Source organism: Balaenoptera acutorostrata, chromosome 14 (assembly GCF_949987535.1).
Source record: "Balaenoptera acutorostrata chromosome 14, mBalAcu1.1, whole genome shotgun sequence".
Lineage (NCBI taxonomy): Eukaryota > Metazoa > Chordata > Mammalia > Artiodactyla > Balaenopteridae > Balaenoptera > Balaenoptera acutorostrata.
Genome location: NC_080077.1, coordinates 86,130,502 through 86,154,448, shown reverse-complemented (window position 1 = coordinate 86,154,448; position 23,947 = coordinate 86,130,502). Strand labels below are relative to the sequence as shown.

General features: G+C 41.7%; 1 protein-coding gene across 1 annotated transcript in view; it reads right to left on the bottom strand.

The window, feature by feature from the left end:
- Positions 1-23,947, bottom strand: part of COL9A1 (collagen type IX alpha 1 chain) — an 84,677-nt gene that overhangs the window by 37,938 nt on the left and 22,792 nt on the right. The window contains exons 7-20 of the mRNA XM_057527924.1: positions 23,702-23,722; positions 22,104-22,178; positions 21,807-21,842; positions 21,605-21,667; positions 15,222-15,275; positions 14,922-14,957; positions 12,725-12,748; positions 12,305-12,358; positions 10,988-11,041; positions 10,312-10,344; positions 9,144-9,200; positions 7,697-7,750; positions 3,465-3,518; positions 2,080-2,133 (exon numbers count right to left, since the gene is read on the bottom strand). Coding sequence (XP_057383907.1) covers positions 2,080-2,133; positions 3,465-3,518; positions 7,697-7,750; positions 9,144-9,200; positions 10,312-10,344; positions 10,988-11,041; positions 12,305-12,358; positions 12,725-12,748; positions 14,922-14,957; positions 15,222-15,275; positions 21,605-21,667; positions 21,807-21,842; positions 22,104-22,178; positions 23,702-23,722 — 669 coding nt within the window. The remainder of the gene's footprint in view (positions 1-2,079; positions 2,134-3,464; positions 3,519-7,696; positions 7,751-9,143; positions 9,201-10,311; positions 10,345-10,987; positions 11,042-12,304; positions 12,359-12,724; positions 12,749-14,921; positions 14,958-15,221; positions 15,276-21,604; positions 21,668-21,806; positions 21,843-22,103; positions 22,179-23,701; positions 23,723-23,947) is intronic.

Below are 23,947 nucleotides of genomic sequence, written 5' to 3'. Positions count from 1 at the left end.
TCAGAGGAACGAATTGTAATAAGGATTGAAGCATCCCCTCTTCCATCCTGGATAGATGGTAGGTTCAGTATGTGTAAAGTAATTGATCTATTTTCTCCACAACAGATTTACCCTGCCGAGTGATGATGGCTAAAAACTACAGAGCTTTATACATCTAATCATCATGAAACTATCTCTGTCTTTGTTATCTATTGTACATATCGCCTCCCTATTTTCATTATAAGAATCAAAATGTGATTTGAAAACAAAAATATGGGGTTTTTAGTGCTCTCTACATATGCTGCATGACAAGACACACCCCCCTGTTTAAAACTTTTTCTCATCTACCAGGTGAACAAGAAAGCAGACGGGCACCTGAAGTGAACAAGCCGTCTCCTAACGAACAGGCTTGAGAGGAGGAGATGATAAAAGAAATGGAAAACAGTCAAAAGGGTATTGGGTAGATGTCAGGCCAAGAAAACCAGGTGGACGGTGTCTGCAGTAAGAATTAAAAATTAGAAAACCTTTGCTAGAAGGTTCAGACATGGGTAGAATCAAAGAAAGAAGCAGAGGCACCACAGAGCCTTGAAAGTCTTTGATCCCTAAAACTAGAATACAGCAGAAGGCATTCTCCGTCCACCAGTGAAGAAGAGGTTTGGGAGACCTGAAAAAGCCCTTGAATTCATCACTCACGTTGCCTGGTGGAAGCAGAGCCAGCCTTCGAGTTATAGAAATGGCTTGGCTGCTGTCCCTTTCTCTCTCTCTCTCTCTCTCTCTCTCTCTCATTGCTGTTCAGCACCAGCTCAGACCCAAACTGCTGTTACTAGGTAACCACTCCGCAGGTCTGAATTCACCAGAAGAGCTTTTTTCTTTTTATTGAAAACAATTTGACAAAACTCAGAGGAAATGAGAAATTTTGAAAACCACCAAGTAGCAAAATGCCTCAAATAAAGAGCCTATCAAGAACAGTAATTGGTTTCAAAGTGAGGGTCACATATTTCAGGAAGTGATTTAAACCCAGAAAAAGCAAAGGCCTGGGTATCAGCAACTTCAAAATAAATGGGATTTATCATTTAATAACAGAAGAGTACACACAGAATGTTACTTAAGGAAACATGAATACAGAAATGCAAAATATGTTTTTAAAAAGACAGTGTTTTTAGAAAAGAAACAGAATTCTATAGGAAACAGAAGAGGGAGACAGGCACAGAGAGAGAACCTAGAGAGACAGAGAAAGCGGCTGAAAAAATGAAATTGATGGAATTATTCATGAAGCAATTCCTTCGATCCACAAAAATGTGCATCTTTTTTTTAAAAAGGTTGAATTTCATTTACTGAGTACCTACAATGTGCCCATTATCCCTGTCTGGTTGCTAATGAAAGACTCTGTGCTTCTGTGCAGAACAACATGAATTAGCCTCAGAGGTTCTGCAGAGGATAAGGCGAGGGTCTGGAGGGGTGGTGGGCAAAGAGCCCCGTTCTTAATTTTCTGGAGCCTACAAAGGGGCTTTCCTAACAAACTTTCTAAAAAGTTCTGACCACTTCCTTAACATCTGAGAGAAGCTAGACACACGCCCTCCACTCATACATACACACACGCACACACACACACACGCGCGCGCACACACAGCAAGAAAAATATTTCTGAGCTCATCATGAACGTTCAAGCTTGCGTTGTTATTGCTTCTTCTATTCACTCAGACAAGCAATCCCTGCCCTGCCCTCCCCCACCCCACCAAGGGCAATGCCTCATCCTTCTCAGCTCCACCTCTCCATCCTCCTGCCTTTGCCGGGCACTCCAGGTACTGTGGCAGTTATCAGTGTCAACTACAGATAAAGAAAAGAGATCAGACATAACAGCCCTGCTTACTCCTATTTACCCAAAAGAATTTAAAATATATAATAATAACAAGTATCCTGTGTATGACTCATTTCTATCGTCTACATTTATAACAGAAAGTAAGAACCCAACCAAACATCTACAAAGCACCCAATAAGAAATAAAAAGTGATGTTGTTAAAGATAAGGAGATATTTGAAGTGGCCCAAAACTTCAACATTGATGCAGTTTGGTAGTGTGTCATCACCATCATGATCTTACTTTTTCCCCTTTGGCTCCAGCTATGCCAGTAATGCCTCTCAAACCTTGAGCTCCCTGGAAATGTAAAAAAAGAGAAGTAAATTCTTCTAGTTGAAGCACACATGCTTTGATGTCCTCACAAAAGCTGATCCAGAAGAAGGATGTTATCATAACCAAAGGTAACACTGAGAAAAAGTGACATTGTATTGCAGGCAAACTTTCCTGGTTTAGAAGAAAAATCCGAAAGGAATTCTTCCGATGGTTAAAACCCTTTTTAAAAATTCTGAAGACTTACACAAATCTGGAATCGGAACAATGACTGACGGCAAAAAAGTAAGTATCATGAGCATCAAAGAATGACGATAGAGCATTTGACTTTTAACTCACACAGAATACACTGCCGCTTTTGCCTCCTTCACGGTTTGTAACTTGGTTACGGGTCACATGATCGTGATTTTAAACCTTGGACTAATCTTTCCCCACCGGTGTGTGCCATCCAAGGCAAGAGGTCCCCAGGCAGCCCACAAAAGCTCCTTCCTATAAGTGCAGCTGGGGTCTCCGTCATTCACTTGCCATCACTCTACGTTACACCGTTTCTACGAGAAAAGGCATTCTGAATTCCAATTTGGGGCAGGAGGAACCCATCTCCTCCCTTCTCGGGCACAGGAGTGGGTAATCCTCAAAATGAGGGTGCAGGGTGTCGATCCTAGGACCCCCTTCAACACTGAATGTTGTCATGCTTGACTGTCTGGACCCACAGAGGCAGGGCTCCAGAAGCAGATGCTGTAGAGATGCCCCCTGGGGAGGAGCAGCGGGCAGACGCCCCATCAGGAAAGCGGGGGACCCACTTCCGGGCAACTTGCTGACTGTCCGCAATGGCTTAGGATAAAGTAGCTCTAGGCCAGTCATTTCCCTGTGCTCTCACTGGAGAAAACGGGGCATCTCCATGGCCAACTGCTTGTTTTGCATCCAGGTCAGTCCCAGTTCTCTGTAGATCAGTTAGGAATGGCCTGAAATACACATGGGCGGGGTGATCCAGCTCAGGACACAAAGTGAGATCTGGCCAAATCAGATTAAAGCTGCTCATTCTTGTGGGGCTTATTTTCTGACTCTGAAGGTAATTCAAAAAAGAATTCCAGAAATATTTGGGTCAATAGCAGAGACATGAGAATGACACGTATTGTCTCCCGAGCTTGTGCATAAGTGTTCCAAAAAGCATACTTTTTACAAATCTTGCGTTCCTTGACAGATGCTGTATATTTAGAAAATGAAAAACTGTGAATTTTACAGAAATATTTTGGCATATCCTCTCCCAAGCCCCAGAAGTTCAGCAAGCAGTAATGATATCCTCCAAAGACCACCGGGGTCCGGCAACATAGTTAAATATGTTTCTAAAAATACTTCACCGGAGGTCCTTGAGCTCCAACCTCTCCTAGTTCGCCCTGGTCTCCTTCTTCACCCTGAAAAACCACAGAGAGAAGGGCATCAAATGCTATTCCAGCAAATGGACACTGAAATGGGCTCGGTCTAACTCGGCACGTGGTAAGTTCATCTGGCATCTCCTGAATTAGTCTACTACACTTTCTTAAATTATTTTATATGAGTAGTCCATATTAATTGCAGAACATTCAGAAAATACAGAGATGTATATAAATAAAGTCACCCAAATCCCACCTTTCCACTATAAACACCAGTAACATTTTGGATGCTATCCTTTCAAAGCTTTTCTAAAGAGAGAGAGAGGAGGGGAGGGAAAGAGGAAGAGGGGGAGAGAGAGAGAGAGGGAGTGTATGCATTCATGTTTTAAGTATGTGTGTTGTGGGTGTATTATTAAGAAAGTGTGATCACACTATGCAAACTTTTCCTTAAACTATAATATTTTTAATTATGATTTTCATTTTAACTTTTTCATTACAGTTTTTGTACCATGTACAGTTTTTTTTTTAATTGTACTTAAATTTAAATCTGTCTTTTCTTCCATGGCTTCTACCTTTGATGTTGCTCAGAAAAGCCTTCTCTGCCTCCTCCAAAATATATAAATATTCATCTATATTTTTCTTCTAGTAATTTTATAATTTCTTACATAGAAATTTTTAATTATCAGTAGTTTATTTTTATGTAAATATAAAGTAGAAATCTTTTTTTTTCCTGATAACTGGCACTCTATCCAATATCGTTTATTGAATAATAGATTCTCTCCACCCAGGTTGAAAAATTCATCTTTAATGTATGTTAAATTGATAAATATACTTGTTTCTGGACTTCCTTCCTATTCAGCTATACTGGTCTGCTGTATGGTGTTGTCAATACCACAACATTTTAATTATCAAAATTCTATAATACATTTTAATCTCAGGTTGGGAGAATTCCTTTACCTTTATTTTTCATTTATAGTTACTCTTATTTTCAGATTTTCTTAAATGTTTACCTTTCCACATGAACTTTGGAATTGTTGGGCGGATCTTCACCAAAACACTGCTTGCTTTGTATTAGGACTTCATTAAGTTAATAGATTATATAGAGAGAGTTAGAATCTTCACAATACTGAGTCTTTCCATCTCGGAACTCAGTGTATCTTCATATTTAGTCAAAACATTTTCTTTTTCTTTCCACCAATAAAGTTTTGTTCTTTTCATTTTGTTGAATACTTCTTAAGTTTGTTCTAAAGTATTTTGACTACCTGGTGGCTATTGCCAATGGAATCTTCTTCCATTATGTTTTTTAACTAATTATTGGTTTAACTTTTTGATATTAATTTTATAATCTCTGATATACTTTAAAATGTTAGGATATTCTAAACAGAAATCCAACTACTGTTACTTACAGAAAGATTACTTTACGGACTCTGGGAAAAAAGTTATTTTCTCTCTGACAAAGGTTTTAATTTTCACAATAGATATACTGTTCTACATCTTCTATGGTAATGAATAACTTAAATTATGAAGTTCATCATGAGAAACATTCTTAGTTTTTGATATTTGTTCATAATGGTAGATTAAAATCCAGTTCTATTGTTTATTACATGTTTCAATTCACCCATTTTCTTACTCCACATGCTATACTTTATACATAGAGATTTTTGCACACAAACATACACATACACACACACCCACAAAGAAATACAAAAAATTTAGTAGAAGTATTAATATAGAACATTTGGGCATCTAATGCAAAGAACTAGGCTATACCTAAATAATTTACACTTGATTTTTGAATGAACTCTGAGAGTCTTACAGAGTGGATCTTTGTCTCATAATTATATTCAGATTACATTCCATCAGAACATAAGATTGACAGTGGAGGGAGGTGGTCCTGATAGGAAAGCCAGTGAATAAGCTAGTTCATGGAGCGGATAATCAACACATACGTATGATTAAATACTACTTGTATTTCCCCATGTAAGTACAAAAACAACAGTGACTGTAATTTTTCATTAGCAGGTTTTGGGGTATTTTCCCATAGATTCTTGATAAACCTTGGAGTAATGTATTTGACTGAAATATTTCACCAGCAGATGAATAGCACACAATAACTAATCAATAACCACAAAGCTAAATGACAAATTTAGGAATAGCAATTTATTACCATTTTACTGAAAGATTTTTGACTATTCATTCTTATCTTTATAAACAATTTTTAAAATCTTCATTAATTAATTTGTAGAGTAAACTCAAGGCAGAACTGTGAATCTGAAAGCAAACTTCAGGCCCCTAGTCTCATAATTCTTCATCTTTCTGCTTTCAGTCTACAGTTAAAAGCATCTATTAGCCTTTTCAAGATTCATTGTCCAAGGAGCTATCTTATCTTCATAGGTCGATTTTCAAAGACACCACTGAAAGTTTTAAGTGACATAAACATGTGAAATAAATTAAAGGAATTTTCAACAACTGTTAATGAAAATTTTGCCCAGTTACCTAACACACCAAAAAAATTGCAGGTTCCCCAGTGAAGACCAAACCAAATTTGAAAGTCCAGATAACTAACTTGTATAGGTCTCAAAAAATGCTAGTTTCGTGGGAGAGAGGAGAGACACTCTGACTGACAGGTCCATTCCCAAAACCCATGGGATGGGGAAGTGGAAGTTCCCCAAAGAAAAGAGGTCACCCAAAAAAAGAGAAAGGGATGTAGGGCATCAAAAATAGCAGAAGTCTACTAAATCTGCTTTATTATACGTATTACCTCCTGAATATTTGGTGTGATTTAATATTCCTACACACTTGTTTTTGTGGTTAGATGATATTCTATTATATGGATATGTCATACTTAATTTAGCCATATTGGACATTTTTTCATTTCTGCGCCCTTAGCGCTTAGAATAAACTCTGGCACATAATGGGTACTTAATAAATATTTGTTGGTTTTTTTAAATTACAAATTGAAAAATGCAATGGAGGAATGAGCACACAGAGAAATTTTCAAAGTACTTGATTTTTTTTTCTATTTTCTCCAGTTTGACATCAAGAACCCAGCTGTTATATGCCAGATAAATAAAATGCCTTAACTATTCAGAGCCTAAGTAATAAAAGACTTTTAAAATGAATGTTCACACTGTAATAAGGTACAGGAAATTGGCTTATTTATCCTCATTATCTGAGATTGTTCAACAGCTTTACCTAAGGAGTTCAAGAATATTAATGCCTGGGAATTCCCTGGTGGTCCAGTGGTTAGGACTCTATGCTTTCACTGCCGAGGGCCCAGGTTCGATCCCTGGCCAGGGCAATAAGATCCTGCAAGCCCTGCGGCACAGCCAAAAAAAAAGGAATAGTAATGCCTGCCTGAAGGTATTAATAAATTGCCTCTCAAGCTCTTAACTTCTAAAGAAAAAGACTTCTGCCACCCAATAAAGGTGTAGAAGGACATATTCAACAAAGTCTAGAAGACCCGCATTGATAAGAACAGTTTGACTTTGTAAAATATTATGGAGTTAACCGGAACTAAAATTCTACCGTACAAGAAGTCAAATTCTTAGTTACTCTAAAGCGATTTCATCCTAGTGGATGAAAAGATAAAGCAAATAGGTCACCTTGCTTTAAATTTCAGCCTTGGTTTTTCTGCAGGACATGCCAGCCCCAATGCAAGTTGTGCTGTGGATTTCAGTTTCTACCCAGAAAATAATATAAGTGCCAATTGCTAACTTCCAGATTACTCAAAATCTAAGTCACACTGAAATGAGGTCAGAAACAAACAGATAAACTATTTCAGAACTTAAGATGAGAAGCTATGAGCCAATTTCCAACTTCCCTGTTTGCTAGTCTCAGCAACACTTGTCATAAAATTTTACTCCTGTCATAAAATTTTGTTTAGTGGAGTGGAACAACCGGCTAGAATCACATTTGACTATCAAAACCATCAAGGAAAAGAACTGAGTGTGACTGATTTGAAAAGGAAAGCAAGGGGTAGCAATACAGGAAAGAATGAAAGTGTATGGCGCTTTCTTTGTTCTTTTCTTCTGTAACTGAACAATGTTAGAATATGATGCTTAATCAGAATATTGACGCATCTACTGAGAACTTGTTAATCATCACTGGAAAAGGAAGGATAAAATAGTATGCTTTGATTATTCCTTATAATTCTTTATAATGAAAGTGATCACAACCTCCTAATCACAATTTTCCCACTAAATATTCATTGTCCTTACCTTGTGACCTTGTCTTCCGGGTTCACCAATCTCTCCTTTAGCCCCTTTATGACCCTAACAAATGCAAAAGTACGTAAGTACAGAAATAAATAAATAGACAAACAAACAGACGTGTTGAGTTTGGCACAGAAAGTGGTCAGAAGGCTCATAAAATGACCTTGCTCCCCCAAAATCTATGTCCATGTGCTGCTAATAGAAAGGTGATGTCAGAGAAATGACAGCCTTAGAAGACCTTGATAACACCATGTGGGCTACATGACCACTGTATATAATAAATATCAGTTTCAGTTAATAGACAAACACTCTTCGAGAATAGCAAACACCCCGTTACCTAGTTCAGACACTGGGCAATGACTCACTGCCAGCTGGTCCCTAACCCTCCCCCCTCAGCTCCCTCCCACAGTTGGGCGAAGGGCATGACGTCTTCTCCAGCATCAGTAACTCGCTCTCCAGAGGTGACGGCTGACCCACTCAACGGGCTACTCCCTGCTCTCTGGAGGCGCCCCTGAAAACCCTCTGCTTCCTCTGTGCCCATCTCCTTCCTAGAAGCAGAAGAAGGGCTTCCCCAGACACACGACTTTCTGCCTCTTCTTGTACACAGTTTAAGCGCCAGTGACAAGCTATAAGCAGCAGCCCATGAAGGTTGCAGCGCATGAGCAGAAATCCCCATCTTTCACTGTCAAGCCACCTGTTCTAAGCATATGTGTGCTTTGGGTCAGGGACATGAGGCAAATAAACATTCTGAAATTAAGTCTGTCAGAGCTGCCGCCCTCAGAACCTTTCTTGTACCAAGGGTGCAAGTCTCTGTGAAAAACAAGACACCAAGCCAGGCCCAAGTCTTCTGCAGTTATGGGAACCCACCAAAGCTAACCTCCACGAAAACCACAGTGGGAAACCCAGGGCCTCGGAGCCTTTCAGGTCTTTGGCAGAACTTCCCTGGTCTGGACTAGAGAGAGAAAGCTATTTAACCCCGGCTTTTGGTATTTATTCTCTTATTTTTATGGGCAATTTTGAAGTAGTTATGATGGCAGAGTGAGAGAAAAACACTTTTGGAAAGTCTCTTTTCTTCTCTATTTTGCAGTTTTTCCAATTCTTTTTAACTAAGACAGTTTCACATACATTATGTGTACGGTCCCTGGCCCGCATCTCTCATCACTGGAGCAAACTTCTGAACCTTCATTTGGTGTTGTAGGGCCCCTCCGTCCAATACATTTCACTGGTATTTCTTCCCTGAACAGCACTGAATAATCAAGCATCTGTGTCTGTCAGGGTACCAGCGGGAATCTCCAGGACTGTATAAGGACCACAGAATAAGCGACACAGACTTGCCTAATCCGTCAAAGTGGGCACTCTGCACCAGAAAGGCCAGTGCTTCAAGGAAAGGCTCTACTTTTCCTGTGGATAATACTCTTGAAAACAGAATCCAGCATGGAAATTATTCTCTTACCCTCATGCCTGGCAGGCCTGGATATCCAGAGCGACCCGGTGGACAGGAATGGGGACACTGCCAGAGAGACAGAGAGACAGTAAACCAGAGCTTCTACTTTATGACAAAAGGGTACGTCTTTTAGGATTCCAGCTACAGAACCCCAATTCAATTACATTCATTAAATAACTCTGACTACCCCCTTTCCTTTTTTATTCTTTTATTTTTAAACTCGGAAATATTCCTAGCTTACAGAAAAGTACAGAGAACATAACAAACCCTTTCCCCATGTATCCGCCACCCAGATTTAATGAATGTTACTATTTTGCCATATTTACTTCAGATTTAACTTGTTAAAAAAATAAAATGATTGCAGACAGGCCACTGTCCCAAGACCTGACCTTTGTCCCCTCCCACCTGCCCCCCACTCCAACAGCTCCGTCCTAAGGGTCACGTCCCCCCAACAAATGGACCAAAATTGCATTTAGTGCAGTTTCCCTACATCACTTGAATATCAGTCTGCAAGTAAAACAAGTCTCAGAGGGGATTATTTGACTTCTATCTTCTAACATTGCAGTGCTCTGGTAAAAAAAACATGTCTTAGGGCTTCCCTGGTGGCGCAGTGGTTGAGAATCTGTCTGCTAATGCAGGGGGCATGGGTTCGAGCCCTGGTCTGGGAAGATCCCACATGCCGCAGAGCAACTGGGCCCGTGAGCCACAACTACTGAGCCTGCGCCTCTGGAGCCTGTGCTCTGCAACAAGAGAGGCCGCGACAGTGAGAGGCCCCTGCACCGCGATGAAGAGTGGCCCCCACTTGCCGCAACTAGAGAAAGCCCTCGCACAGAAACGAAGACCCAACACGGCCAAAAATAAATAAATAAATAAATAAATAAATAAATAAATAAATTTAAGAAATTCTCCCCTCAATTAAAAAAAAAAAAAAAGCATGTCTTAGTCATAAAGTAAAAAGATTATGGAAAAAAAGATATTTCTATAATGAAAAATGGTTTTTCTGAGTGTACACAAGTGACCAGGTCACCAGTCCGGCCGACTGCTCTGCTATCTGAGTAAAGTAAAAGACAGAAATACAGCATATTCCAGTGAGGTCATTTTAAAGAGAATTCACCTTTTAAAGAGAATTCCTGGTCTTTGACCTAAACTGTACTTTGTTCAAAGGAAAACGTCTTACCAATGGATCTCCATCATGAAAGCCAATTGTTCCCTAAAGTAAAGAAAATACTAAAGTTAAGAATATAGTGAAACATTTTCATTCAAACTACTAATAACAGAAAGTTCATTGGACAAAAATACAGTCAATGTATTTGTTCAATAACCTATAAGGAATAAAGAGCATATAATATGCTAACATTCTAAAAACTTGACTTGGCCTATTCTGTTTGGAGAAAACTAAATTGCAGTAGATTATTTCTTTCAGGGGATTGAAGGGAAATAAAATGAGAGAATAGAAAATATGGAGAACTCTAAATCATAAATTAAAAATAAGGATAATCTCCTAATTAACCGCATTTTAAAAAGTACTTAACTGTGTAAATCCTTTGTAAAAACTAGTTCCTTTGAAAATGTTCCTTTTATATGTCCAAGTTTTGAACATTTGAGAAATCACAACCCTCAAAGCACTTCAAATACAATGAGTAAACCATTCCCTGTGAAAACCATCTTTTAAATTCTTGTGATTTCTCTACTATTCTGGCCTAAAAAGACCAGCTCTGAATAAGTGAAAAAATCATAGTCATTCTGGAATTTTAGGACAATGACTTGATTTAAAGGTACTTCCATTTTTGGTTCTTAGGTTTCTTTAATCCCAACTCTCAGACGCAGAGAAATTCAAGCTGCAAATAACTTACGCTGGGTCCCGGGGGACCAGGGGGGCCCGGTGGTCCTCTTCTCCCAGGGTCACCCTAAGTTATTTGAAAATTGTGACACAGTGGTTATACACATGTCAAAACATAGCGCATAAAACTGGTGAGGCATGAGAAACTGACATTCCTAGAAACCCTGCAGAGCTCAGCCTGCATGGACCTGCCACCAAAATCGATAGGGGACCCACAATCCAATTACCTCCACAAAACCAGAAGAATAAAGGAGTTCCGGTCTCACCAAAGTAATAAGACAAGGCAGAGGGAGACTTGGGGAAAAAAGCCAGTTCTTCTCTATAGGATGATCACTTAATCTACTCTGCAAACAAACTGGAAACACTACGTATTTTTCTAGTTGATTTTCAGGGGAACCAGAACAGCCAATACTGCTAGTGCCGTCCAGCTAACAGCAGCAAGGAAGGCTTGCGCCTGCCTGAAGCTGCAGCAGGGAAGGTCGTCACCTCTGCAGGGCCAGCCACCCCTGGGGCTCTTCACCCAGAAGCTGTCACTCGGTCTGTCACTGCACGCTCTTGCAATTGGGACAGAAGATCAAGATGGCTAAGTTCAAATATGCCATTCAGATGAAAATGGATTCCAGTTAGACTTAATATCCAGAGTTCACTCCTGGCACAACTTTTCCTTCCTAATGTTCTCTCATAAGAAGTCAAAAGCATCTGACAATCAATTTTACAATCATTTCATATTCATTCATCATTCACTAAATAAATTTGTCAAACAGGAGAACCTACAGACTCTCAGTGGATTTACTATTATCTGTCGTTCAGATAACATCAATGATTCAACTTTTTTGAATATTTATTGAATATTAACATCAAACACACTACCAGCAATTTCTTCCATGAAGTTCAGCTCTTTACGGACTAAAGTTAAGTTCTGTCAGTTCGATTATGATTTCATGATCCTAACATAAGTGTACCTGGTAGTAATTTTAGACTGTTCACTTCATTTCCTGCAGAGAGACTAATACAAAAGACACTGGACCCCAATCCTGGCTGAGAGTCTGTAAAACGAAGGTGACACTTCTCGACTTGATCACTAATTCTAGAAGTTGGGAAGAAAAGTTTAGCTGAAAACTTCGGGGAAAAAATTTAAATCACTCTACAAAAACGAGGGAACATTATTACCCTGGTCCTCATCAATATTATAAACTGGAAGGAAATTCATCTGCCATTGCCTGGATTTGCAGGGGGAAGCATACAGTTAGGGCAATGTGCCTTCCCTAGTAACATCTTCAGTTAAATCAGCAAATGTCTATCAATGCGCTGTATGTGTGTGTGTACTCACAATCGGTCCAACGCGGCCAAGCTCTCCGGGGAGCCCTGCTCCCCCAGGAGGACCCTGCAGTCAACAAATTAAAGGGACACGGTGATTTACGGATGTTTTTACAATCTATGACAAGTGATATCAAATACGATAAACTGACTTAGAATTATGTATCTGTGCTAGCTTTGGTTTCCAACGAGATGACCCATTTGACCAAATTTTAATTACTTAAATAGAAATCAATTAAATTAACAGAAATTCCTTAAATTAATAAAATACTGTTAGCAGAATAGGGGTGCTGTCATAGTAGCCCCCTAAGATCATTCAGGTAGGACACTATAAACACCACTGGGTACAGTGTTAGCTGGAGCCTAGGGTTGGGATCTGAGAAGTGGGCCATTTTTGTAGACTATGTAAAACAAACCAAGAGATAATACTTACAGGAGGTCCAGGAATACCACGGCCCTAAAAGATTAAAATAAAAGTTGTTACGGTACATGACCCATACTTAGTGTAAATACAGACGCAGAAATAACTCAGTTCAAAAATAAACAATAAAGTTTATCACTAAATAAACATAAGATGTTCATTCTACAGAAAGGACTGGGTAAAGAAAAGCAAACACAGCTCTACTTCTAAAGGAAGAAATTTGTTTCAGCTCCTCAAATATTCTTTTGATGTCTAAGCTAACCAGTAATATTTTCTCCAAACTTTTTTTAAAGAAAACCAAAATACCATTACTCACAAAGAGGTACAACCAGACTTTTTCATATTCTTTTCCATTGTAGGCTATTACAAGATGATGCATATAGTTCCCTGTGCTCTACAGTAGGTCCTTGTTGATTTTCTATTTTGTATCTAGTGGTTTGTATACGTTAATCCCAAACTCCTAATTTATCCCTCTCCCGCTTCCCCCTTTAGTAACCATAAGTTTGTTTTCTATGTCTGTGGGCCTATTTCTGTTCTGTAAATGAGTTCACTTGTATCATGTTTTAAATTCTGCATATAAGTGATATCACTTGTCGTGTTTTATAAGAAACCTACACTAAAAGCAATACAATACTGCTTTAAAGTTTATAATGTGATATTTGGAAATTCCCCAAACTTCCTCTCCCTAGTTTAGGAGAGAACTTCCTAAAGTTCTCTCCCTTTAGCACAGAGAGGCGGGGGAGAAGAAACGGGTTTAGAAACACACCCTTCAACACGTAGGGCTATATGTCCAGACACCAAATCCAGGAGATACTGAAAATGAAACGGTGTCACTCATGAAATAACCTCCAATGGATCCTAATTTAGTATGCTGAATTTTATTTTAGAGCTGGTCACCCCATCTCACGCTCCTTTACATTTTCTATCTCTTGAGCAACGCTGAACTGCATGTAATCAAGGGTTGAAACCACGCCTTCTGCAGCCTCGCAACCTCAGTTCCAAGCACAGGGCCTAGTACATAAGAAGCTCTAATTCTACGCTTGTTGAACCTAATAAAACTGAGCATCAGCTACCTAGAGCCCCTATTCTCTCTATGCTTTCCAGGGTCAGTCTCCCGGCCTTGGGTTTCCTCTCCTCTGTTGGCTTGAATCCCTTGTATTCATAACTGTCTCTGATACCGTATTCCTGATAGCTTATACTTCCAGACCTCCTTTTCTAAAATATCCTTATATGAAGCACCCAGTGGAATCAGTGTACATCCTCTGATAATGATATTATTATTTCTAATTATTTAGGCAGCCACAACAAGCATGAATTTCACATGACCAGCATGTTTTAATGATAAGTGGGACTTTTTAAAGCCATTCTTTGAAAAATTACTTCTATTTGAACATTTTAATATGTGGATCAATTTGGGGAATAAATGTTCTGCTTGGCAATACCAAAGTAATCAATAAGTTATTTCATTATCAGAGACCTAGAGGTTTGATAAATTTCACTAAACCTGAAAAAAAAAAAAAAACAAGGCATCTCTATAAGATGTTGAGCTCTGACCTGAAAATATGGGAGAAAGGGCAGCAAGATATTCACTTCTGCAAATAGACTTATAATGGAAAAGTTGACAGACACTGAAATAAGGCAAAGAAAACAGTGAGAATAGAAAACAAGGAGGAAAAATACAGATTCATGACAAGAATAAAAGAGGAATGAAGAGCAAAATAGAAAAAAAAGATAGCAGCCTGAGACCCCAGTTCTCTTGTAGACTGAAATAACACAAGTCTGCCAGATTGTGCAATGTAGAAAAAGACTTGCCAGGGAACCAGGTGGGTGATGATATCTGACATATCTGACAGCCAATATTTCATTAGAGATAAAACCAGTTGTGAAGAAAGTGGGGTGATGCCCAGGTCTAAACACTGAATACTTAGATTTGCTGTTGTTATGCAAGAAACATTTTCCATCAGTGGGGATAGAGAGGGAGATGTCTATTGGGAAATGCCACCTGCAAACAGATGTATGTATTTTACACCATACATTCAAATTGCTCTAAAATTTCTCTACTCATAGTCAGAATGCTTATCATAGCAGATAAGTCGTAAACTCCTTTGTGATGTGTATTATGTAGAAAACTACATTGAAAAATTTCACAGTGGCAGAATTTTACCTAAAGATAGGAGATTATCAACCACGTCACTTTACATTTACTTACTGGAAATCCACGAGGTCCCGGCACACCAGGTTCTCCCTAAAAATAAAAATAGCTCCATTGTACTTAGCTTTTAGTAGAATGAATATGTAAGTATGCAAACTGCGTAAATATTGAGATCATTACAACACTCCATCTTGGTGTTTCGGATGTAATTTTATTCAACTGAAACACGATTTTAGTTGAACAAGTGTATTTCAGCTACTTCACAACTAATCTGTTAGTTGATTTGGAAACACCACAATGAAATTATGCTTCCACACTTAATTAATACCAGCAATTAATACCAGGTGGCTAACTTACTTTCTGTCCTCTCGGTCCAATGGAGCCAGGAGATCCATTAGGTCCTGTTAATCCCTAATAAAGCAAGATGATGTTAGAACTAATACAGCATCCTTAGGCAAACCACTAAGTGGATAATTTTACTTAATTTATTAATTATATACAGAATGGTTACCTATGTATGGTACAAATATTTGTAAAGAAATACCTTTGCATATTCTTTCTCAAAGCTAATGTTTAAGATCAGCCTGTTAGTTACTTTCTGTTGATAAATTCTATCCTATTCCTAACTTCCTGCTAAATACATTGTTTATCACAGGGTTCAATAATTTAGTACTTTTGTCTCTGCTTTGAAAAATGCAAAATAATAGTTACAGTGTTCTAATAGGTAAATCTGATAGGACAACAGGTCTTGGCTCTGCCATTTAGCCATATTTATGTACCTCCTTTACTTTGTTTATAAAACAAAAATACTGTATGCCTCTGTAGCTTTTTATTTTTTAATTATTATTTATTTATTTATTTATTTTGGCTGTGTTGGGTCTTCGTTTCTGTGCGAGGGCTTTCTCTAGTTGTGGAGAGCGGGGGCCACTCTTCATCGCATTGCACGGGCCTCTCACTATCGCGGCCTTTCTTGTTGCTGAGCACAGGCTCCAGACGCGCAGGCTCAGTAGTTGTGGCTTACGGGCCTAGTTGCTCCGCGGCATGTGGGCTCTTCCCAGACCAGGGCTCGAACCCGTGTCCCCTGCATTGGCAGGCAGATTCTCAACCACTGCGCCACCAGGGAAGCCCTCTCTGTAGCTTCTGAATAACGTCTTGAGAGTTAAAATGTTCCTTCAATAGTAATTAAAACTAATCAATCTCATTATTGCCTTAGAGCCGTCTAAAGCTCTCTAGTCATCTTAGCAAAGACGACTGCTTAGGGAATACATTAACTTTTAAAATTGAATCACTTGAGAGCATGTATGTTTCTAGGTTATCTCCCTTAGTAAAACTGCTAATTATTAAGTATACATTTTCATGTGTGCCTCTCAGTATGCAGAATTTAAGTCAGTTACTGAAAATTAGTAGGGAAAATGACAATGTTTGGAAGTGATGCTTTAATAACTGCTTTAGCTTTACATATGATGGTTATAAATGTGTTTCACAGTAATTGACTTAATAGATATCAAAGCATGATAGCACTACACGTACATCCAAATTTCCACATCAGGTAAAGATGCATTTTTATCTTTTTAATTTTTTCTTTACTTTCAGATGTTGTCATTTATAATGTAATCTTGAAGGGAACACCTTGCTAAAGACAAATATGTGTATGTGTATCTATAGATATATACATACATATATGTACATATACATATATGCATGCATATACAATATAAATACCTTATAAAACCTATACATTATCAAGATTTTAAAAAAGACTAAAATGACATTAATTGAGGAATGGATTCCTTGAAAATATGAAAGCACTACTTAAAAATAATCACCAAAATCTATATTTAATCTGTCATAGTCTGCATAAATATCAAGAAAATGCAGTCATGTAGCTTATATAGAAAACTATTTCACGGATCACCACTTTTACATCCCTCTACATCAATTAATTTCCCTCATAACTCCAAAGAGTGAATCAAAGGAAGTAGAAAAGAATGAGTTGAAAATGTTAATTATTGGAAATTTAGCAAAGAAGAAAGTTATTAAACACACACGGAAGAGTTTCTGACAGACTTAGATTTTCAGTCTCCCCAGTATAACTGTAACGCTGTAACTTGGGAACAGGCCCCAGCATCTTAGTTGCTGAGCACCTACGGTAACGGAACGCTGGCTTTTGTATTTCAGCAAACAAACCATTCCTGCAGGGGCACTCTGGTAACACATATGGCACATGGGTTTTATAAACCTCAGGGCATGTCTGACGAATGGGGCGTCTAATGCCCACTCTATGCATATACCCTCCAAGACCAATCCTGGTCAGTTCCCACACACACAGCCAGCTAAGCATCTTCACTCAGTGATTGAAATAACTGACAAGGTTGGAGGACAGTAGCTACTGTGTATGGTAGAACTTCAGCTCCATAATAAGGAAGCAGAATGGCTGGATGCCCTGGAGGCTGCTTCCAGTCACTTCTTATTTATACTGTCTTCCATAAGACATGATAAACTATGTCTAATCACTAGGAGGCTCTTTGAATTAATGAAAATACATTCTGGTGTCCGATGATCCAGTGAACTCTTTTAAGAACTAGCCATGTAGAAAAGCATAAGCTCCATGAGGACAGGACTGCGTCCATTACAATCCTAGCACATTGTCCCGACATCTAACACACACTCAGTACACGACTACTGAATAAATTAATTTGGGTTAGCCTGTTGGGTGGAGGGATTTCACACCTGTCCTTCCACATCATCTTTACTTTTGGTTCAAATCCCGACTCTGGCACTTAATTCCTGTGGAACCATGGGCAAGTTGCTCAACTGTATGCAGCCTCAGTTTCCTAATCTGTAAAATAGGTATAATAATATCTAACTCATATGGTAATTTTGAACATTCACTGGGATATTACACACAGAGTGTTTACAACAGAGCAGACACTGAGTTAATGTTAGCTGTTCTTATTATCAGCATTATTGTGTGGTCAGACTACACTAGATGCTAATGAAGAGTTCACATGAAGTGATGTCTCCTGCCCTCTGGGAGCTTAAAACCTCATTCAGAAGGGGTTCTGCAAATAAACAAGCAAAAAAATCTACGTATTAACCACAGGCACTGTGCTTCTAGGCCCCCCTCACATTTTTTTTTTGCTGCCTATTTCCACTTACACTGACCTTTCAGAGTAGTTTCTTTATGACTCACTATCCTAATCATATAACATCTATCAGGGATGATAGTTGTATACATTCAGAGGATGTTCTAACCTCTTTCCTGTAAAAAGTAGCATGGCTTAACTCTAATTCCTCCTCTCTGTATCTGAGATAGATGCTATACGAATGAAAAACAAAATACTACTTTACAGAGCTCACTAAGCATGCCACAGCAAAAGTGCCTGTAAGAATGTAAGTGATGAATGATAACAGCACAGTTGTCCTTTGGGAGCAGAGCTTCCAACCAAGCTCTGACCTCTTTAATTTTACATGTCTATAAGGGAAAAGAATCAACTTACTAAAGTCTTAGCAGGAAAGGAGGGATTTTATATGTATGTACATAAATCTCCTACAATTTACATTTACAGATGCACGCATACAACTCCAACTTGCAATCATTCTTATTTGTCAAAGAAATGACTAGAGGAAAATATCGCCAGTGGCAGAAAGAATTGCTTTCATATGAATGCTTATGAAGATAAAGTTCTATATGGGGTGCTATTAAAGCCAACTGTGTTCTGAAATTGCCTGCTGCTGCCTGGCAGAGCACACCAGCCATCAACAGTAATTTCCTTCCAACATTCCAACCACTCAGCTCAAGAGACCCAACACATAACCCTACAAGACTAGCTGCCATGACTCGTTTACACTTTCTGTCAAAAATCCACTTGATTCAGGATAATTACCTTTAAGCCATATTCCTTTCAGATCCTTCCAAACACCATCTGATTAACCATTTATTAACATTACCAAAAAATACAGCTTTGCAATGAACCAAGGTTGGAGGGTTCAGGTCCCACCACTGCACTTAGGTTCACCTACCAAGAAAGACAACTTACGCTTTCCCACTTACTTCGCTCTCAAGCCCAGAGACAAACAGCGAACTCTGATCCAGTTTCTAGTATTTCATTAGTCTCAAGGTCTATTCTCAACTTAGGGTAAAAGGTCTGTTTAAAATGTCAGATGTGTCAAAAGAGTGGAATAAAAAAACTTTTCAGGTCAGGATCTTGGAAGTTGCATGTGTCTCCATTTCAAAATTTGGGGAACATGAAATTTATACCAATATTTACAAATAATTATAAAATATCAATTAAAATATGTTTACTATCCGTTGAATTTTTAATATCATATTTCTTGGTTGGTAATTCAGATAACAAAAATTCACTATCATTCTTTTTCTCCCTATTTTCTCCAAATATTCATCTATTTAAGAACCTTATTCATATCTGCATGAGGCAAAGCTATCTGGAAAGAAAGTGACTCTAAAAATCAAGAAATCTGGTTTCTTTCACCATCTTAGCCACTGAATAACTCTGGGCCCCTGGGGAAACTACTCGTCCTCATAATTATTCAGTGTCCTTATCTGTGAAGAATAATATTAGCCAAACCTACTTTCCAGCTTATTGTAAAGTTAAAGGAAATAATGTTTGTGACTGCATTTGAAAAAAAAGTTCTACTCAAATGCAAATTAGTATAGTTAATTTTTTGCTCAGTTCTAAAAATGCCCAAAATACTGGCACATACACGAATTTCTTACTTTATCTCTTCTTCCTTTCTCTTTTTCTTTTTCTCTTGCTTTCCTTTGCAATCCCAGAAGATTGATTCAATGCCCTCATCAGTTTCTCCCTGAGGACTTTCCAGGGTCAAAGTTCTATGATATAAGAAACCTTACTATTTTACACTTTTTAACTTTGGAAATCTGATTTGGAAATCTGCACTGTGGTACTGCAACTATAGACAAAGGGAAAAAAAAACTATTTGTAAGTGTTATTTACATTGTACTTCTGAAGATTTTGAAGAACTTTTATTTATCCCAAGTTTCTGTTTAAGTGTGGAAATTACTTTAAAGCAAAACCAGGCATTGTCTTTATTCCTCTTTAGAGGTAAAGAAGAATTTGTTGCGCCTGCTACAAAAGCACCATGAAATTGGGACACATAATTCTAGTCCTCTGTCTGAAATTATGGCAACTCAATAGTGAGACAAGACTTCAGGTCATTGGTTTATGCTTCAACCACCACAAAAATCAATAATAATGATAGTCATTTAATCATCAATTTTCTTTTCACATAAAACAAGGTCCACGTTTCAAAGGAATGCAGAAATAAATCCAACCTATGTTGGGCTACTGGTTTACTTAGTGGCCTTGTATTTATCAGACTTTTTTGTTATAATGTGTCATAAGTAATTCACGGAGTTTCAAAGAAAAGCTTGATAGCCAACAAGTTATATAATTTCAGTTTGTATTATACAAATATTAGGCTGATATTCACTTCATATTATCCAGATATTAGTCCCTGGGAACCTCATGCACTGCCACTTTGCATACATAAAAAGTTCAAACTAGGGCCTTTGAAGCATAAAACAAAGTCAATCTCTCCTAAGGCAATGAATAGCATAGACAAATATTTTCATTATGCTAATCTTGATAAAGAAAGCACATCTTAATAACCAGTAACATCTAGCTGTTTGGTTTTTCTTTTTCTCAAAATGAAGGCTCTGTCTTAAACTCCAGTCAAAAGTTCTCGGAATCTATAATCATAGGTTTTCGGGTGCTTTTTTTTGATTTAGAAAAGTCCTTAGTTTGGCCAAACCACATGAAATGGTAACTTGAAGGATAACTTGAGGGACCCAGCCCTGTCTGTTCTCTGAGAGCAGGTGCCGGATCTTACTCCACTTCATATCCAGCGGCAAAGTCAAGGAGTGGCCTGCAGTGAGACCTCAATAAATATTAGTCCAGTGTACGGACAGAGAAGCCGAGAGGCCTGAAGTCCTTTTACTCTGAAGAAATGTTACTTAGTGTTAGGTTTATCACACAGCATCTGAGAGTCCTTCCGATGGGGGGAAGGCAGGTGTGCTGGTGGGTAGGTTGGGGAGAGGTTGCTGGTTCCCGGTCTTCAAGCAACCCTAGTCAGCTTATTTCTGGGAGTGATGTCAGCCAAGAAAACACCCGTGGAAAGAGAGAGGACTAGTTTTGAATTTCCTGTGCCCCGCGTACTGACCAGTTCCCTGCCCCAGCCCTGCTCCCACCCATCCCCACCCGCTTCAGACCCTCCCCTCAAGAGCATCTTTCTCGTCTCTCTTCCTTGGGATTTAGGAGGAGAACCCCAAGAACCTTCCCCTGCAGGTTCTCCTTCTAAATGCATTTAGGGGGCGCCGGAAGGCAAGGGCAGAGACGGCTGGCTGGGAAGCCCCTGCAGAGGCCAGTCGGATCCCTCCTCCCCGGCGCCGGGTGAGCAGGGGAGCGGACGGTTAGAGGCAGGAACCGGTACCCACCTATGTTTTCCGAGAGCAGGAAATGCCAGCGCTGCGTGCTCTCCCCAGGGAGCTGCGCGGAGCCTCCACCCTCGCAGACCCGTGCGCAGAAACGGCCACGTCCGTGCCAAGCCCGCGCGCAAGGCCAAGTTCAGGGCCACAGCCCTGCTGCAGCTGGGACCACGGCCACCCCCACCCCTGCAGCCTGCGCCTCTCTGCACGCACACACGCACACACGCACACACGCCTTGGGCCCGGCTGCGCGCCCCCAGTTCCCACTACTCACGTCTGCGCCCGGCGTGCCAGGCTTGCCGGGAGCTCCCGGCTTTCCCGGATCTCCAGGGGGACCCTGGGCAGGGAGGGCGCGAGGCAGGGAGAGAAAAAAGGAGAGAAAAGGGGGCAAAGTTGAGACTCTTCTGACGCACGTGGCTGCAGACCACGTCGGAAGGAAGGAAGGAAGTGGAGGGCCAAGGCGCTGATCCACTTACCGGGGGGCCCGGGGGACCCTTCGGACCTCGGTCACCCTGGAGGACGGGAGGAAAAGGAGAGCAGTCCGTGAGAGGGGGGCGCTGGGGACCCCTCCGGGAGGACCCCTCACGAATCGGGGACGGGGACGGGCTAAACGGTGCTGGTCCGTGACCAACCGGGGCCACAGGACACGTGACCTCCTCCCTCCGAAATTCCCAGGCTTCCAGGCCCACCCACGTCCCATCCCGCCTTTGGGTGGGGGGCTCCGGGCGCTCTCAAAGAACCCACCCGAGCCGCTGGGGGAAGGTGACACTTACGTCGATGCCGTCGATGCCCGGGACTCCAGGGGGGCCCGGCGGCCCCGGAGGACCCTGCTCACCCGGGGGGCCCCTCTGACAAGAGAGCGCACACGGGTTAGTGGAGTACGTGGGGCAACGACGCGAAACTGGGCACCAGGGCCCGAGGCCCCGGCGCAGCCCGGTAAAGACACTGCCCTGCAGAGGCCAGGGTCTGAACCCAGCATAACACACGGGGATAGAACTTCCAAGGGAACTTCTTCCCCTCCTCAAGGCTCTCAGTGAGGCTGACAGTGAGGTTAGAGCACAACCCAGGCCCCCAGGGTGGAGTCCTCACGTCTACAGAGCACTCAACCGAAGGGGGCTTGTGAGGAAGAGGGGGCCTCTTCCTCGAGGGATTCGATCTTGAAGATGGTGGTCACTGAATAAACACCTCGATTTAATCGGTGATTGCGGGTCAGTGTTTTGGCCAAAGTTGAACAGGTGGGAGCAGAGGCGCTCCCGCCCAGATCAACTACAGTGTCATTCTGTAGTCCTTCCTGTGCTCAGGAGAAAGCTGGGGGAATCCTCTCAGGGACAGACAAGGGAGGATGGGGCGGAGAAGCGGTGAGACCCAGCGAGCGCCTGGCCTCCTTTCAGATCCGCCTGCAGCGATCCTCTTGCAGGAGGTCTGGGCACCTCGCTTCAGAAACACCCCAAATTTCAGGCTGACCCTAGGGGGTGACCCCTTCTATCAGCTGCAAGCAGCTCAGCTTTGATGGTGTTAGAGGGAAGGCTGGCCACTGAAATAGTTTGCACACCTTGCTTAGGGAATGTGAGATTTTTTTTCTCTCTCTCTCTTCTAAATTTGAAAAAAGAAAGAAAAAAGCTTCTTTCATCAAGGAAAACTTGGTTTTTCTAAACTCCGGTGACCAGACAGGTTACAATGGGGTCTTTGTAAGTGAAACCTCAAACGGCTCTGGCTCCCCTGCCCCCGCGGGGTCCTGTCCTGGGCGGAGGGAGGAGACGCCGAGCCTTCGGGAAGCTGCCGAAATTTCGAGGCGAGTCCGGGCCGCGGGTCCACCCCGACCGGCGGGCACAGCGGGAGGGATGCAAAGTTTGCTGGAACCCCGCCTACTCCCGCCGGGCTGCCCTGGACCGCGCCAGGAGGGGGGAGGGGAGGGGGAGGGGAGGGGAAGGGGAGGGGAGGGGAGGGGAGGGGAGGGGAGGGGAGGGGAGGGGGAGGGGAGGGGAAGGGGAGGAGAGGGGAGGGGAGGGGAGGGGAGGGGGAGGGGAGGAGAGGGGAGGGGAGGGGAGGAGAGGGGAGGGGGAGGGGAGGGGAAGGGGAGGGGAGGGGAGGGGAGGGGAGGGGAGGGGGAGGGGAGGAGGGGGGAGGGGAACGGGGGAGGAGCAGTCAGGCTGAAAATTAAACCCGGGCCTCCAGCCTCCGCCGGCCTCCACCGCCTCAGCCTGCAGCATGGGGCCCGGTGGGCGAGGGGGCGCCCTTTCCGGGACCGTAGGGGTCACCTAGGGCCCCCGCCTCCCACCGTGCTCGCCGCAGGATGCGCGGGGCCCGGCAGCCCACGGGATGCTCGGCACCTTCCCCGCGGCTCCCCCGACGGCTGCGCCCCCTGGCTTACCAGGTCGGTGGTCTGGCTGGGCTGGAGAAGAAAAGATGGGGAGACAGTGGGAAGGCGTCCCCCTAAACCCGCGCGCAACTTACTTGAGCCGCGCACAGGCAGAGCCCCGACAGCAGCAGTCCCAGCCCGAGGGCCCCGCGGGCCCGCGCCGTCCAGGCCATCCCCGCCGCGCGCTGCTAATCCCCGGGCCCGCCCTCCACGCGCGCACGGTGGCACTTGTCCCCACAAAGAGCGCCCCCAGACAGA